The sequence below is a fragment of the Phacochoerus africanus genome, chromosome 10 (genome assembly GCF_016906955.1).
Source record: "Phacochoerus africanus isolate WHEZ1 chromosome 10, ROS_Pafr_v1, whole genome shotgun sequence".
NCBI classification, from domain to species: domain Eukaryota; kingdom Metazoa; phylum Chordata; class Mammalia; order Artiodactyla; family Suidae; genus Phacochoerus; species Phacochoerus africanus.
The window spans coordinates 76,133,795-76,146,789 of NC_062553.1; the positions used below are offsets into that span (position 1 = coordinate 76,133,795).

Genomic DNA, 12,995 nt, shown 5'->3' on the forward strand with positions numbered 1-12,995 from the left:
TCACATTCATTAAACTAGCACGAGAGGCCAAAAAGTAAACTTTACTTTCCAAAAGGTAAAGTTTGTACTATCTTCAACTATGCTATAAAAGCTTAAACAGAAAATAAGGAAATCAAGTGTTTGGAGGAAGAAAAACTCTAAGTGGACAGGAATGGTGGAGGGGGAGGCTGGGCCTGGAATCAGAGTTGAAAAATGCTCTCATAGGTCTGCAACTTTTTAGACATTTCTAAGTAACTCTTAATATGTATTTTGGCATTCCTGCTGTGGCTAAGTGGGTTAAGGCCCCAACGTCTCTGTGAGGATGCAGGTTGGATCTCAGGCCTAGCTCAGTGGGTTAAGTAAGGATCAGGCGTTGCCTCCAGCTGCACAGTTGAAGTCGCAGGTGCAGCTGGGATTTGGTGTTGCTGTGGTGTAGGCTACAGCTGCAGCTCCAATTCAACTTTCGGCCTGGGAACTTCCATATGCTGCAGGTAGAGCTGTGAAAATTGAAAAAAAAATTAAAAAAGAAAAAAAAAAGCATTCTGTTTACCTAACAGGATGGTTATGAGATGAAGAAATCGTGTGTATTGTGTGTGTGTGTGTATAAAATGTATGAAAACACTGCATTATAAACTCTGAAAATACAAGGCAAATAATTTATGTAAAGGTAAAACTTAAAAGAGTTTGAAGTCTTGGAGTTCCCGTCGTGGCGCAGTGGTTAACGAATCCAACTAGGAACCATGAGGCTGCAGGTTCAATCCCTGGCCTTGCTCAGTGGGTTAAGGATCCAGCGTTGCCATGAGCTGTGGTGTAGCTTGCAGACGTGGCTCGGATCCCGCGTTGCTGTGGCTCTGGCGTAGGCCGGTGGCTATGGCTCCGACTGGACCCCTAGCCTGGGAACCTCCATATGCCACGGGAGCGGCCCAAGAAATAGCAAACACACACACACACAAAGAGTTTGAAGTCTGGTTATAATCTAAGATCCAAGATAAAATGGAAGCAGAAAAGTGCTTGTATATTCAAGAGAAATTCAAATTGTGAGTCTGGCTCCTGCAGAAGCTGCACAACTACTAACAGGGAAGCAGTGGTATAGGATGAAAGCGTAGGCTTAGGCCAGATGAGAGAGGCTGTCTGGCATCTACCTGGTGGAACACTATCCTTGTCCAAGTAAGCTGGAGCTGGGAGCTCCTCCACCTCCTTTTTCTCTAGCAGGCAGGGTGGGGCATATGACCAAGGCTCCACAGGTACTCTCAAGGCAAGGAAGCAAAGTACCAGGAGCCTTTTTGCTTTTTAGGGCAGGACCCATGCCATATGGAAGTTCCCAAGCTAGGGGTCGAATCAGAGCTACAGCTGCTGGCCTACACCACAGCCACAGCAATGAAGAATCTGAACCGCATTGGCAACCTACACCACAACTCACAGCAACGCTGGATTATCCCACTGGGCGAGGCCAAGGATCGAACTTGCGTCCTTATGGATGCTAGTCAGATTCATTTCCACTGAGCCACGATGGGAATCCTGTAAGTTATTATTTGTGGGAGGTGTGTAGCAGAGGTTCCTGGGATTAGGAACCTAGTTAGATTCTTCTAAGGTATAACTTTGTCTTTAGTTCTTGTCTGTTTCTAGAATCTGTTCTCCCGCCTTTCTGTTAGCTCTGTGGGCTACCCTATAACTTCTAATACTTTCTTTTGCTGCTTATATTGGCCAGAGTTGGTTTCTCTTATTTGCAACCAAAAACTATGCCTAAAGGATTATGTACTATCTGTTACACAGACAATATAGTGAAAATTTATACCTACCTGGCACTTTCATACTGTTTCACAGTCATTAATGTATCTTCAATTGTTTTATTCACCAAAGTGTTCACACTGGCAATGAAAAAATTAATGGCTCCTAGAAGAGTCTCTCCATTTTTAGCCAGAAGCTTCTGAGTGTCTGCATTATAGCCAAATTCTTCCTAAAACAAAAAAGTCACCTTAATTTGTCTGGTTATAAATTAGTAAATGTGTCTAAAGAAAATCTCAAACATTATCACTATTGGAAAAATATTTGATTTAGACATCTAGCTAAGAATAGATAGAAGGAATAGACAGAAGTTTTTTCTTTCAATGTTTAAATAAATAGGAATCTAAATCACAACTAGCTATTACAATTACAGAAAAAGTCTAGTAAACCAAAACTGTCATCAGCTCAGATGCATAGCTAAAATAAAATAATTTTTAAAAGTTAAACTACTTTGTACTAGAAAGAATAGTTTCATTTCTACGTTTTGTTTCTATTATCTGTAAGCACAGCTGCTAAGAAGAAAAATATAGCAGATTATTAATCAAAGAAACTAACTTTCACAACCAAATTAGGTAATAATTGGCTAAAACTTTCAGACATAAAATAGATTGTAATTTTTGTGTTTTGACTGAATGTCCTCCAAGTATAAATATTAACAATATACATTTCTTTGTAAACTTAGTGACCAGCTGACTTCCAAGCTCAGGTCTATCTAGACAAGCAGCTGAGGAAGGATCACTCAACACCAGTTTTAGTTCGTTCTCTCTGAATAAACTGAGTCTTGACTTAGCAAACATTACATAAGACTCTTTAACATGTGGGTGGCAAGAACTAACTCAATTTTTAGCAGATAAAGCTTTCAGCAGAGAGAGTCTGATTAATTAACAAATTATAGGTTACACATGTAACTAAATAAAAAAGCTGATCTCATCTTATTGCAAGATATATCATTTGAGAGTTCTGAGATTGTTATAAAATACTTTTTAATTTCAGCTGAAAAAATAATGTAGTATTATGTTAACTAGAATCTTAGAAGATTCAAATTTAATGTTAGTGCTACAGCCATAATTAAATTTCTACGTGGCAGAATATTCAATAATTAATAGCAAGAAAGTAAAATTATCTTTATTAGGCTAAAAGCATTTTCCACTTAAGAGTGGTCTGTGTAACTCAATCTTCAAAACTGTACCGATCTTGATTTGAAAAAATATTGGAAGATAAGGATTATATAAAAGGACTGTCAATCAGTAGTATGTAAAAACTAAAATGAAAGGCTAAAGAATTTTGGCACCAATTTTATAACCTAAGTTCCATTACTGAAGACTAAATAAATGTTACTGGAAATAGAATATAGGAGAAAACATTTTTTACAAATCTCAGAAAGAGTTCACACAACATATTACAACTGTTCTTATTGTCTTTGGTGTTAAAAGAGGTAAAAATCAAATTTTAAAAAAAATCACCAAATAAGAGGAAGAAAGATAAAAAAAAAAATCCCTTTTCTACTCATTTTGGTATATATCACAGCATCATATGCCTGTAACATCACTCACTGCTTTAAGTTCTCAATATTCACAATTTCACATTATTAACTTTGAAAATACAAGTCCTAATTTAGTCACAGGGAGATCTACACAACCTAGAAAGCTGTGCTTTTACTAACAACAAACAAAAAAACTAGAATATAGTAAGATGAAATCACAGCAGATCGAAATGTTATAGAGCAGAATTAGGAATCCTATAATTACAGATGAGAAAACTGGCCAAAATTCAAAGCAGACAAGAGTAAATGGTCACTGTTTCATGAACGTCAATCTCACCTATAATTCTGTGAATCAAATGTGTATAAAACTTAAGATTTTGTTGTATAACCTGAAAACTGACTAGAATAAAAAAGCTTTTTTATAGTAAGATACAAGAGATTCAGCACAATTAAGATACAAAACAATTAAGACACTATAAAGAAATGAATATACATACGCATATGTATTATAAATACATAAATAATAATACGGGTTTTGACAATAAACATAAAACATCACTCTTAAACTTCATTTAGTTCATAAATTATTTCAATATCCTCAGTTGGATAGAGGTAGTTTACACATTATTACAACAGTCAATATAAATCAAAAATAGTTCTAATCTGCCACTGAAGAGGAAAGGCCAACATAATTCCTTGATCTAAATATTTGCTGGCTTTGGAGTTCCCTTCACAGCTCAGTGGTTAACGAACCCGATTAGGATCCATGAGATGCAGGTTTGATCCCTGACCTCACTCAGTGGGTTAAGATCCAAAAGTTGCGGTGAGCTGTGGTGTAGGCCAGCAACTACAGCTCTGATTCATCCCCTAGCCTGAGAACTTCCATATGCTGTGGGCGTGGCCCTAAAAAGCAAAAAAAAAAAAAATCTTGCTTTATATATAGACACAATGAAGTTTCAGAACATTTGAAATTCTTTTTCTCTTTAGCAGCTCTTACACTATTTACAACATTTACCAGATGTAAATGACCACCATTTCCCATTCAATTTATATATCAGGACCAAATAACAGAAGGATCCAATTGGACCTAAAACATCGAGTTTTAGTAGTATAAATTATCATCTAATTACAACAAATGAATTATTTTACAATAATACAGAGCAGAAAAACAAAAAAAACAAAAAAAAACAAAAAAAAACCCACCTGGAATCACAAGTACTAATTGATAATTGACAGCAATATGGATTGTGAAAACTTCCCTCATCTCAATGTAGATGTAACCTCTCAACTGAGAAAAATACAATTTAATGAGATGCTGTGGTAGAGCGGAACTAGGAGTTAGAAGGTGTGTAATAAAAGGATAAAAATCAAGTTTGGGAATTCATATCTTGATTCCGCCACTGAGAGGATCTGTGTCTTTCATAAATAACTCAAATTCTTTGGGGCTCAATTTCCTTACTAATAAATTAAAGATAATTAATTTCCTTACAAGTTGACAGACGTGCCATGAGGTAACCCCTATAAAGTTTCTGGCAGATGATGGGCATTCACTAAAAGATCATATCCTATCCCCCTCAGGAGATTTGAGTTTTTTAACTGCTGGATATTGGTTGTTTCTCTAGAAAATAAAGAAACTGGACTAATCTTTAAATTCTTCCTCAATCCCTAAATGTCACAATTTCAACAATAGCTGCATAATCATCATAATTTATTCAGTGCCTCTATGTGCCAGGTCCTGTATCATGAGTCTTCCATCAATCTTCGTTAATACGGCATAAAGCGGAAAAAAGCAGACCCCAGCTCTTCACTGCTGTACTCTATAAACTTTTCCTCAAAAAGAACCAACAGGCAAAGAAGGGTGTTATTCTGCTGGCAGTGTGACTGATCCCTATTACCAAGGAGAGCGGGGCCCGCTATGGCGCAGAGGAGGTAAGGAAGAGTGGGTCTGGAATGCTGGTGACCCCTTAGTCCTGCCACGGGTGCCCTGAGGTTAATGTGAGTGGAAAACTCCATCAACCATTACAGGAAGGACTACTAGTGGCCTGGACCTTTCAGGAATGATGGTCCAGCTCATTCCATCAGGCAAAGAACCACCACAGGCTAAGGTGCTGCCTGAGAGCGAATGCAATACAGAATAGGTTATGGAAGAAGCTATAGCCATGTGACCTTTGTAGAAATGAGGACTGTAAGTATTTCTCTGTCACTTTGTTATGAGTGTGTGTGTGTGTGTGTGTGTGTGTGTGTGTCTGTGTGTGTGTCTGTGTAGAAAGCAGATACCTTTGTTTTCTTCCCTCTCTTATCCCCTTATCACATGACGTAAACTCTATTAACTTTACATCATAATATTTAACTATTGTTAACTCTACATCATAGTATTTAAGTTTCGGAAAATCAAAGGAAAAAGTGAACCTCACCCAAGAACTTTGCATCCTCTTCTAGGGAAGCGTGTCTTTAATAGTACACAGGAGAGTTATATAGCATGTTAGGTGGAAGTAAGATTTTATTGTTTTGATTTGGAGATTAAGTGTGGTTTAAAGAATGTGTATAATTGTTGCTAAGTTGATAAAGGGTGGACTGTGATGGTTAATTTTTTTTTTAAATAAACCTTATTGGACTTAGAAAGTTGTGTTAGTTTCAGGTGTACAGCAAAGTAATCAGCTATATACATATCCACTCTTTTTCGGATTCTTTTCCCATATAGGTTATTACACAGTACTAAGTGGATTTCCCTGTACTATACGGTAGGTCCTTGTTACCTATTTTATATATACTACTGTGTATATGTCAATCCCAGCTCCCTAACTTGTCCCTTCTTCTTTTTTTTGGTTGTGCCTGCAGCATGGAAGTTCCCAGGCCATGGATGGAGCCCATGCCACAGCAGTGACCCAAGCTGCTGAAGTGACAAGGCCAGATCCTTAGCTTGCTATGTCACAAGAGAACTCCTGTGATGGTTACTTTTGTGTGCCAACTTGATCAGACTGGTGTCCAACTGTTTGGTCAAACATCAGTCTAGATGTTGCTGTGAAGGTACAGATTTTGTTGATGTGATCGACATTCATAATGATAAACACTGCAGATGTGATTTAAAGCTGAATTTAAGGAGATTATCCTCCATAATGTGGGTGGGCCTCGCATAATCAGTTGAAGGCCTTAAGCGTAAAAGACTGAGGTTTCCTAGAGAAAAAGGAATTCTGTCTTAACATAGAATTCAGGGTTTCTTTCTAACAGAAACCCTGTCCAAGTTTTCAGCTTGCTGGTCTATCTTACAGATTTGAGACCTGTCAACCATTACAATAGTGTGAGCCAGTCCCTTAAAGTAAATCTCGTGGTATGTGTGTGTATTATGCACATATCTCTTATTGATTCTATTTCTCTGAAAAACCTGACTAATACAAAAACGTGGGAGTTCCCTTTGTGGAACAACAGAAATGAATCCAAATAGTATCCATGAGGATGCAGGTTCGATCCCTGGTCTTGCTCAGTGGGTCGGGGATCCAGCGTTGTCATGAGCTATGGTGTAGGTGCAGACTCAGCTCAGATCCAGTGTTGCTGTGGCTGTGGTGTAGGCTGGCAGCTGTAGCTCCAATATGACTCCTAGCCTGGGAACTTCCATATGCTGTGGGTTCGGCCTCAAAAACAAAAACAAACAAACAAAACAACAACAAAAAACCAAAAACGTCTGTCCTGTAAATACTGATTGCAGTTTTCAAATTCATCTCCAATATGTTCTAGTTTATTATTATTTCTACATTTATAAATACCAGTTAGAATGTTCAATCCAATGAATTTTTTCCTACATTATTTCCTTCAAATCACTTTTGTAAACATATTTACTTTCAGCCTTTATTCACTAACAAACTATCATAATACATTATGGTGCATACAAACCATAAGAAAAGAATACATCACATCTTTTTAGTAAAATAGGATGGTACAGATTCTTGTCAAGAAATGTTACATGATGGAGTCATTCCTGTTGAACAACTAACTAGATGAAATAACTGTACAGTTATGTGTCAACTTGGCTGGGCCATGGTGTCCAGATACTTGGTCAAACATGACTGTGAATGTTTCTGTGAAGGTGTTTTTGGATGAGACTTATATTTAAATTGCTGCCCTGTCAGTCAGGCAGACTGCCCTCCACAGTGTGAGTGGCTTTCATGCAATCTGTTGAAGACCTTAACAGAACAAAGACTGACCTCCCCTGGGCAAGAAAGGATTCTGCTCAGCGGGTCAAGGATCCGGTGTTGTCTTGAGCTATGGTGTAGGTCGCAGATGTGGCTGGGATCTTGCATGGCTGTGGCTGTGGCATAGGCCAGCAGCTGTAGCTCCAATTAGACCCCTAGCCTGGGAACCTCCATATGCCATGGGTGCAGTGGCCCTAAAAAGACAAAAAAAAAAAAAAAGACTACAGAAATAGTTTTTTTCAGATTTCTTTCTGGAAGCACGAAGTATTTACCTCACTACTCTATCATTCTAGGCAATGCTGTCATTCTTTTGTTTATCATCTTAGTCATTCATAACATGGTAGGAAAAAACTGATGACTAATAACGAAATAATTCCTAAGATGATGAAACAGTAAAGTGTTTTAAGATATAAGAAAATAAGATAATTACGATCCCATACTGTGTCTCTGACTTGCAATGGACCCCTATGGCAGTTGCAAGATAAAAAATTTTATTCTATTGAAAAATTAAGTAAATTTTCTCAATGGAAGACTTCTAAGAAAAAAAATAATTGTCAAGAAATCTCAATCTTTACAAAGCTAGAAATGCTCAAATAGGAAACTCAAAAATTAAACTGGGTACAATGGACTTGAATACTGAGGATTAACCTCTCAGCTCCGTTTATTTAAAAAAAAAAAAGGACTTCACATCTGGAAAAGAAAGATAATAAAAGCACTACTGGCTGACACAGCTTTAGATCAGCTAGTACCCTTACAAACCACTTAAGAATTGTATGTGGTATGTAGTAAGCCCTCAATCTATGTTAACCACTATAATGAACAGGGCCTAACACTTCCCCAGACCCTCCACTACTCCAGCTACCTCATTCCATACTGTGGGGATTTTTCTCTGGGTCACAGACCCTCAAAAAAGATAGCAAGAGATCATGGAGAAAGAGAAAGGCCTGGATGTATCTTAATATATTCCAGTTCTATCTTTTATTTGTTTTGTGATCATATAAAAACTTCCTAACCTCTCTTGGCCTCACTTTCCTCATGTATAAAATAGGGATAACATTTCTTGCAGTGTTGTCAGATATATTACAGGATATAATAGCTATAAAGCACCCAGCCCATTACACTGAAATTGTGGATACTAAATAACTGCAGCTGTTGTGATAATTCAGCTTCCTATTACTAGTTTCATTCTTCTCTTTCTCTAATGACTCAGTTAAAAATCTCAACATTTTCCACTATTATGATGTATATTGTCATTGCTAGCCGAACTTTGTCCAAGATTTAGATATCATCGAATGATTTAATGCTCTAAATTATCTAACTCTCTTTAAGTTAGAAGTCTGCAGACAAGGAATTTCTGCATCTTTTGGCTCCAGGTGAGGAAAAAACAAAAAGACGTAAGAGGAGTCATATAAGAGATCATAAGAAACTATCAGAAAAACTTCGCTGAATACTTATATAGGTATATACAGAAAACATTTCATTCTAAAATTCATAACTTATATTAATAATTTTAGTAAAAGTGTATCACAAAGCCAGTCATGCAAATTACTATTTGTTCAGGACACTTTAAGAGACAGGTAAGAGATGGCCAGCAGGCCTGAACTGACTTTCTACCCATGCCCAGCTCCATAGAGAGCTCGGATTCTCTCTAGGCTCGGGCAGGCTGAAGGCTCTTTTTCCTTCCCTCTAACCAAGTTCTCTTCCCCCAAAACCCCCAGCTGACAACTTGAATACTACATGGAAAAAAGTCAGTTGGGCCTTGTAGAAAATTACACAAAATATCTTAAAAGAAGACCTCAAGATTCCAATTTTACTAAGAGTTCAGCAAATCAGAAACATAACAAATTACCTCTTCACTCCTATCGCCATTTTCATCCTTCTCACCCCCCAATAATTATTTCAAATAATCTTACATGGAGTTCTAGTGACTTCAAACTCAGATCAGCAAATGCATCTCCAAGTTGCCTTTGGGTATGCACCATCTGGAAAAGCTGGGTTGACAATGTCTGAGCCAGTTTTAGAATATTTTCATATTTTTTCTTGTTATCTCTTAATATATCAATCTGAGCTTCAAGCTCAAGGTCCACAGTTCTTGATCCACGGCCCAGCTTCTCAGAGATAATCTGTCGAGTGCACTAAAAGTGGAAAGATGCACTTTGTTTAGGAAGAAAAGAAAAAGAACAAAAGAAAAAAACCCAGTAATATAGCAATCCAAACTAAATATGCTGAAACATAAGGCACACACTGTTTTGGTTTCAAACGAGCTAGCCTAACAAACTGAAAATTGGCAGATCCCTTAGAAGTTCATCAGAACACAGAAGGTAAATTTACCAGACATGTTTAATAACTATCACTAATCAGAGGAAGTTTTAAAACTTATCTAGCTAATTTATATACTGCCAGATGAGCTCTCTCACATAATCATATTTCAAGCTTGGTGCACTTGGGTAGATTATTTAAAATAACTGAGATACTTGGCATTGATTTGAGAATAATATTGGACTATTTTTGTTTTCTTCTTAGGGCTGTACCTGCGGCATATGGGAGTTCCTAGGCTAGGGGTTGAGTTGGAGTTGCAGCTGCCGGCCTACACCACAGCCGCAGCAATATGGGATCCGCGCCGTGTCTGTGACCTACACCACAGCTCACAGCAATGCTGGATCCTTAACCTACTGAGCAAGGTCAGGGATCGAACCCACATCTTCATGGACACTAGTTGGGTTCTTAACCTGTTGAGCCACAAGAGGAACTCCATGTTGGATTATTAATGTAAGAATAATAGAAATACCAAAATTCTACTCTCCTACTGGTTTCAAATACTTTTTTTTTCCCTTCTATCTCCCCACCAAATAGCTGTGAATGTGTGTGTGTGAGTAGTTAGAATGAAGGGACAAAAGGAAGGAGAAGAGGGGGTAGGGAGGGAGGAAAGAGGGACAGAGAAAGAGGAGAAATTAAGAGATTCCTAAAATCTTCTACTTTTACCCAGATAAAATAGTATTAAATTATGTTACCTTATTCTGTCCCAGAAATAATGACATAGGAACTTACAATTTTTAAAAGTATCTAATTTCAGAGCACGTGGAAATAAGTTTTGTTAGAAATAAAAATTATAAGCAAATTCACTATTCAGCAATATATTTTAAGAGTAATCAAGAGTGTAGGGCATTAATATACTCACCATTTCAAGATAACAAAACTACTCTAAAAAGTAGCAAATAAGCAGTACAATTTTTAAAATTTGCAAATTTGTTCTTTTATCATATCTTTCAAAATTTCTGTTACAAAATTAATATCTGCTATAAGATTACAATAATGAATGAAATAAAAGGTGAATTTCCTTTAATCCGACTAGGTAATAGAAAACTATTGGAGTGCCCATCGTGGTGCAATGGAAACAAATCAGACTAGAAACCATGAGGTTGCAGGTTTGATCCCTGGCCTCATTCAGTGGGTTAAGCATCCGGCATTGCCATGAGCTGTGGTGTATGTCGCAGACTCAACTCAGATCTGGCATTGCTGTGGCTGTGGTGTAGGCTGGCAGCTGTAGCTCCAATTCAACCCCTAGCCTGGGAACCTCCATATGCCCTAAAAAGCAAAACAAACAAACAAAAAGCAAAACAAAAAGGAAATTATTAACAGTCTGAAGGCTAGTCTAGACTCTTCTTTAAACCTATATAGTCACATATATAATATTTTTAAAGTAAACATAAGACTATGCTATGCTATACATAATATCCTGAGCATTTTTCTTTTCCTAGCATTTCTTTTCTAAGAACACATCTCTGGAGGCTTTTTCTTGTCCATACACATAAATCTATGGTTATCTTTTTAATGTTAGCATATTATATGCTACTTACATTCTTCTATTTAAAATTGAAATGAATTCCCTGACACATTTTCTATTATCATCAATTAAGACCTTTATGAATAACTGTATTCCAATACAGATAACTGTTTTTAAAAAGTAGAGAAATTAACTACATAGAAAAAGGACAGGAAAGAGGAGAGGACAAACTCACAGAAGGGGGATAAAACTGTTTCTATGGAAAACATACAAACAAAGACTCCTGGGAAATGAAAATCCCATCAAGAGAAAAGTTTAACTGGAGACTTTGTGCTTTCAATGAGGGAAACAGCAGCAAGAAATAACACCTGAAATAGTTACAAGATAAGGGAGATAAGCCACTCGTTCCCACTTTTCAGTCGCACTAGGATTTTCCCTACGCAACATAATATTATTAGAGACATTTACAAGGTTCAAAAGCCAAAGCATGTAGTACCTTCCTTAGCAACCCAGATAGAATAGTCTGTTCAAAGTCAAGAAGCCAGAATTGATTGAAGGAGCTTGGTAGACTGGGCAAAATGAAAGAACTGTCTGCTGTTGTCTGAGTGGTCATTTTTTTCACAGAAATAATAGTTACAAGCAGATGGGAGGGTCAAAGGTTTAATGAGGAAATGTTTTTTGTTTCTAGGAAGCTACCACAGTGGGAAAAGAAAGGCAACAGTGAATGTGAGGCAAAATAAGATAAACCTGGGCCCTTGGAACAAGTTTTGAAACTGAACTTTTAGAGAGCTTGTATTCCAATACAGATAACTAACTACTCTTAGGAGAACCTAAAGTTACCCAGAAGTGGAAGTGAGAGAGCTACGACAGCCTATGTGGAGCTGGGTGAAGAAAGTGGTAGAGAAAACATTTCCCCACTCATCAGGGTCCCAGGGCAAGTTTCTCATATGATCACTGAAAAACAGATTGTTATTTAAGTACATACTGAAATTAAAATGTACAATTTGGAGATTTGTATATACTGTAAAGCAAGTTTAAAAACAGAAGAGAATTAAGAATCTCAGTTCTTTATCTTTCACCAAAGTCCCTAAAAACACAGATGGGTGAATGGCTGTGATATGAGGGAGTACAAAGGACAAAATGATACACGGAATGAGAGACTCCTCGTCCTTGAGAATGAGAGAGGCAGTGATTAAATAGGACATCCTGAATGAGAACAGTTTTTAAGCAGGCATCGAGTTTTGATGACTGCCAATGGCATTTCTCAGTCCTACACTGACATCAGCTAAATAATTTTTGGAAAGCAGTGTCAGGCCACTTTTACCATCATAAGAAAACTTGTACTTTTGTAGAAAATGTCAGATCCTAAAAATGCTAACTGAAAAAATTAATTCACTTTATTACTCTTGAGAAGACATATTAAGAGAGTCCTGTATAAAAATACAGACAATTCCCGATTTACAAACCACCAGGCCCGCAACCAATTCACAAGTACAGAGAGCGTTTCAGCTAGGCTCCAACCTCAACTGCTGGGGCTTTCAGCGACTTAACTACTCTACAAATTCTACTGCCCTGCCCCTGCTAAATTTCAAAAGCAGAAGGGGATTTGGGGCTTGAGCTATCTATTGGTAAGGCATCCAATACAGTATAAATACTCTGCTTATTTGTTTTGTGGAGAATATAAAAGACTAACCAACAATTATGCTGAAGCAATACAACTAACAATAAATTTCTGAAATCCAACTCATCTGCTGTCTGTATAATTAATGTTTCATTA

The 12,995-nt window shown here is 37.3% G+C and overlaps 1 protein-coding gene across 12 annotated transcripts in view; it reads right to left on the reverse strand.

The window, feature by feature from the left end:
• Positions 1–12,995, reverse strand: part of ARFIP1 (ADP ribosylation factor interacting protein 1) — a 101,961-nt gene that overhangs the window by 33,639 nt on the left and 55,327 nt on the right. For 11 of the 12 annotated variants that reach the window (XM_047798232.1, XM_047798238.1, XM_047798237.1 and 8 more), the window contains 2 exons: positions 9,348–9,569; positions 1,779–1,936 (listed from right to left, as the gene is read on the reverse strand). In XM_047798232.1, coding sequence (XP_047654188.1) covers positions 1,779–1,936; positions 9,348–9,569 — 380 coding nt within the window. The remainder of the gene's footprint in view (positions 1–1,778; positions 1,937–9,347; positions 9,570–12,995) is intronic. The other variant, XM_047798239.1, reaches the window with a different exon arrangement.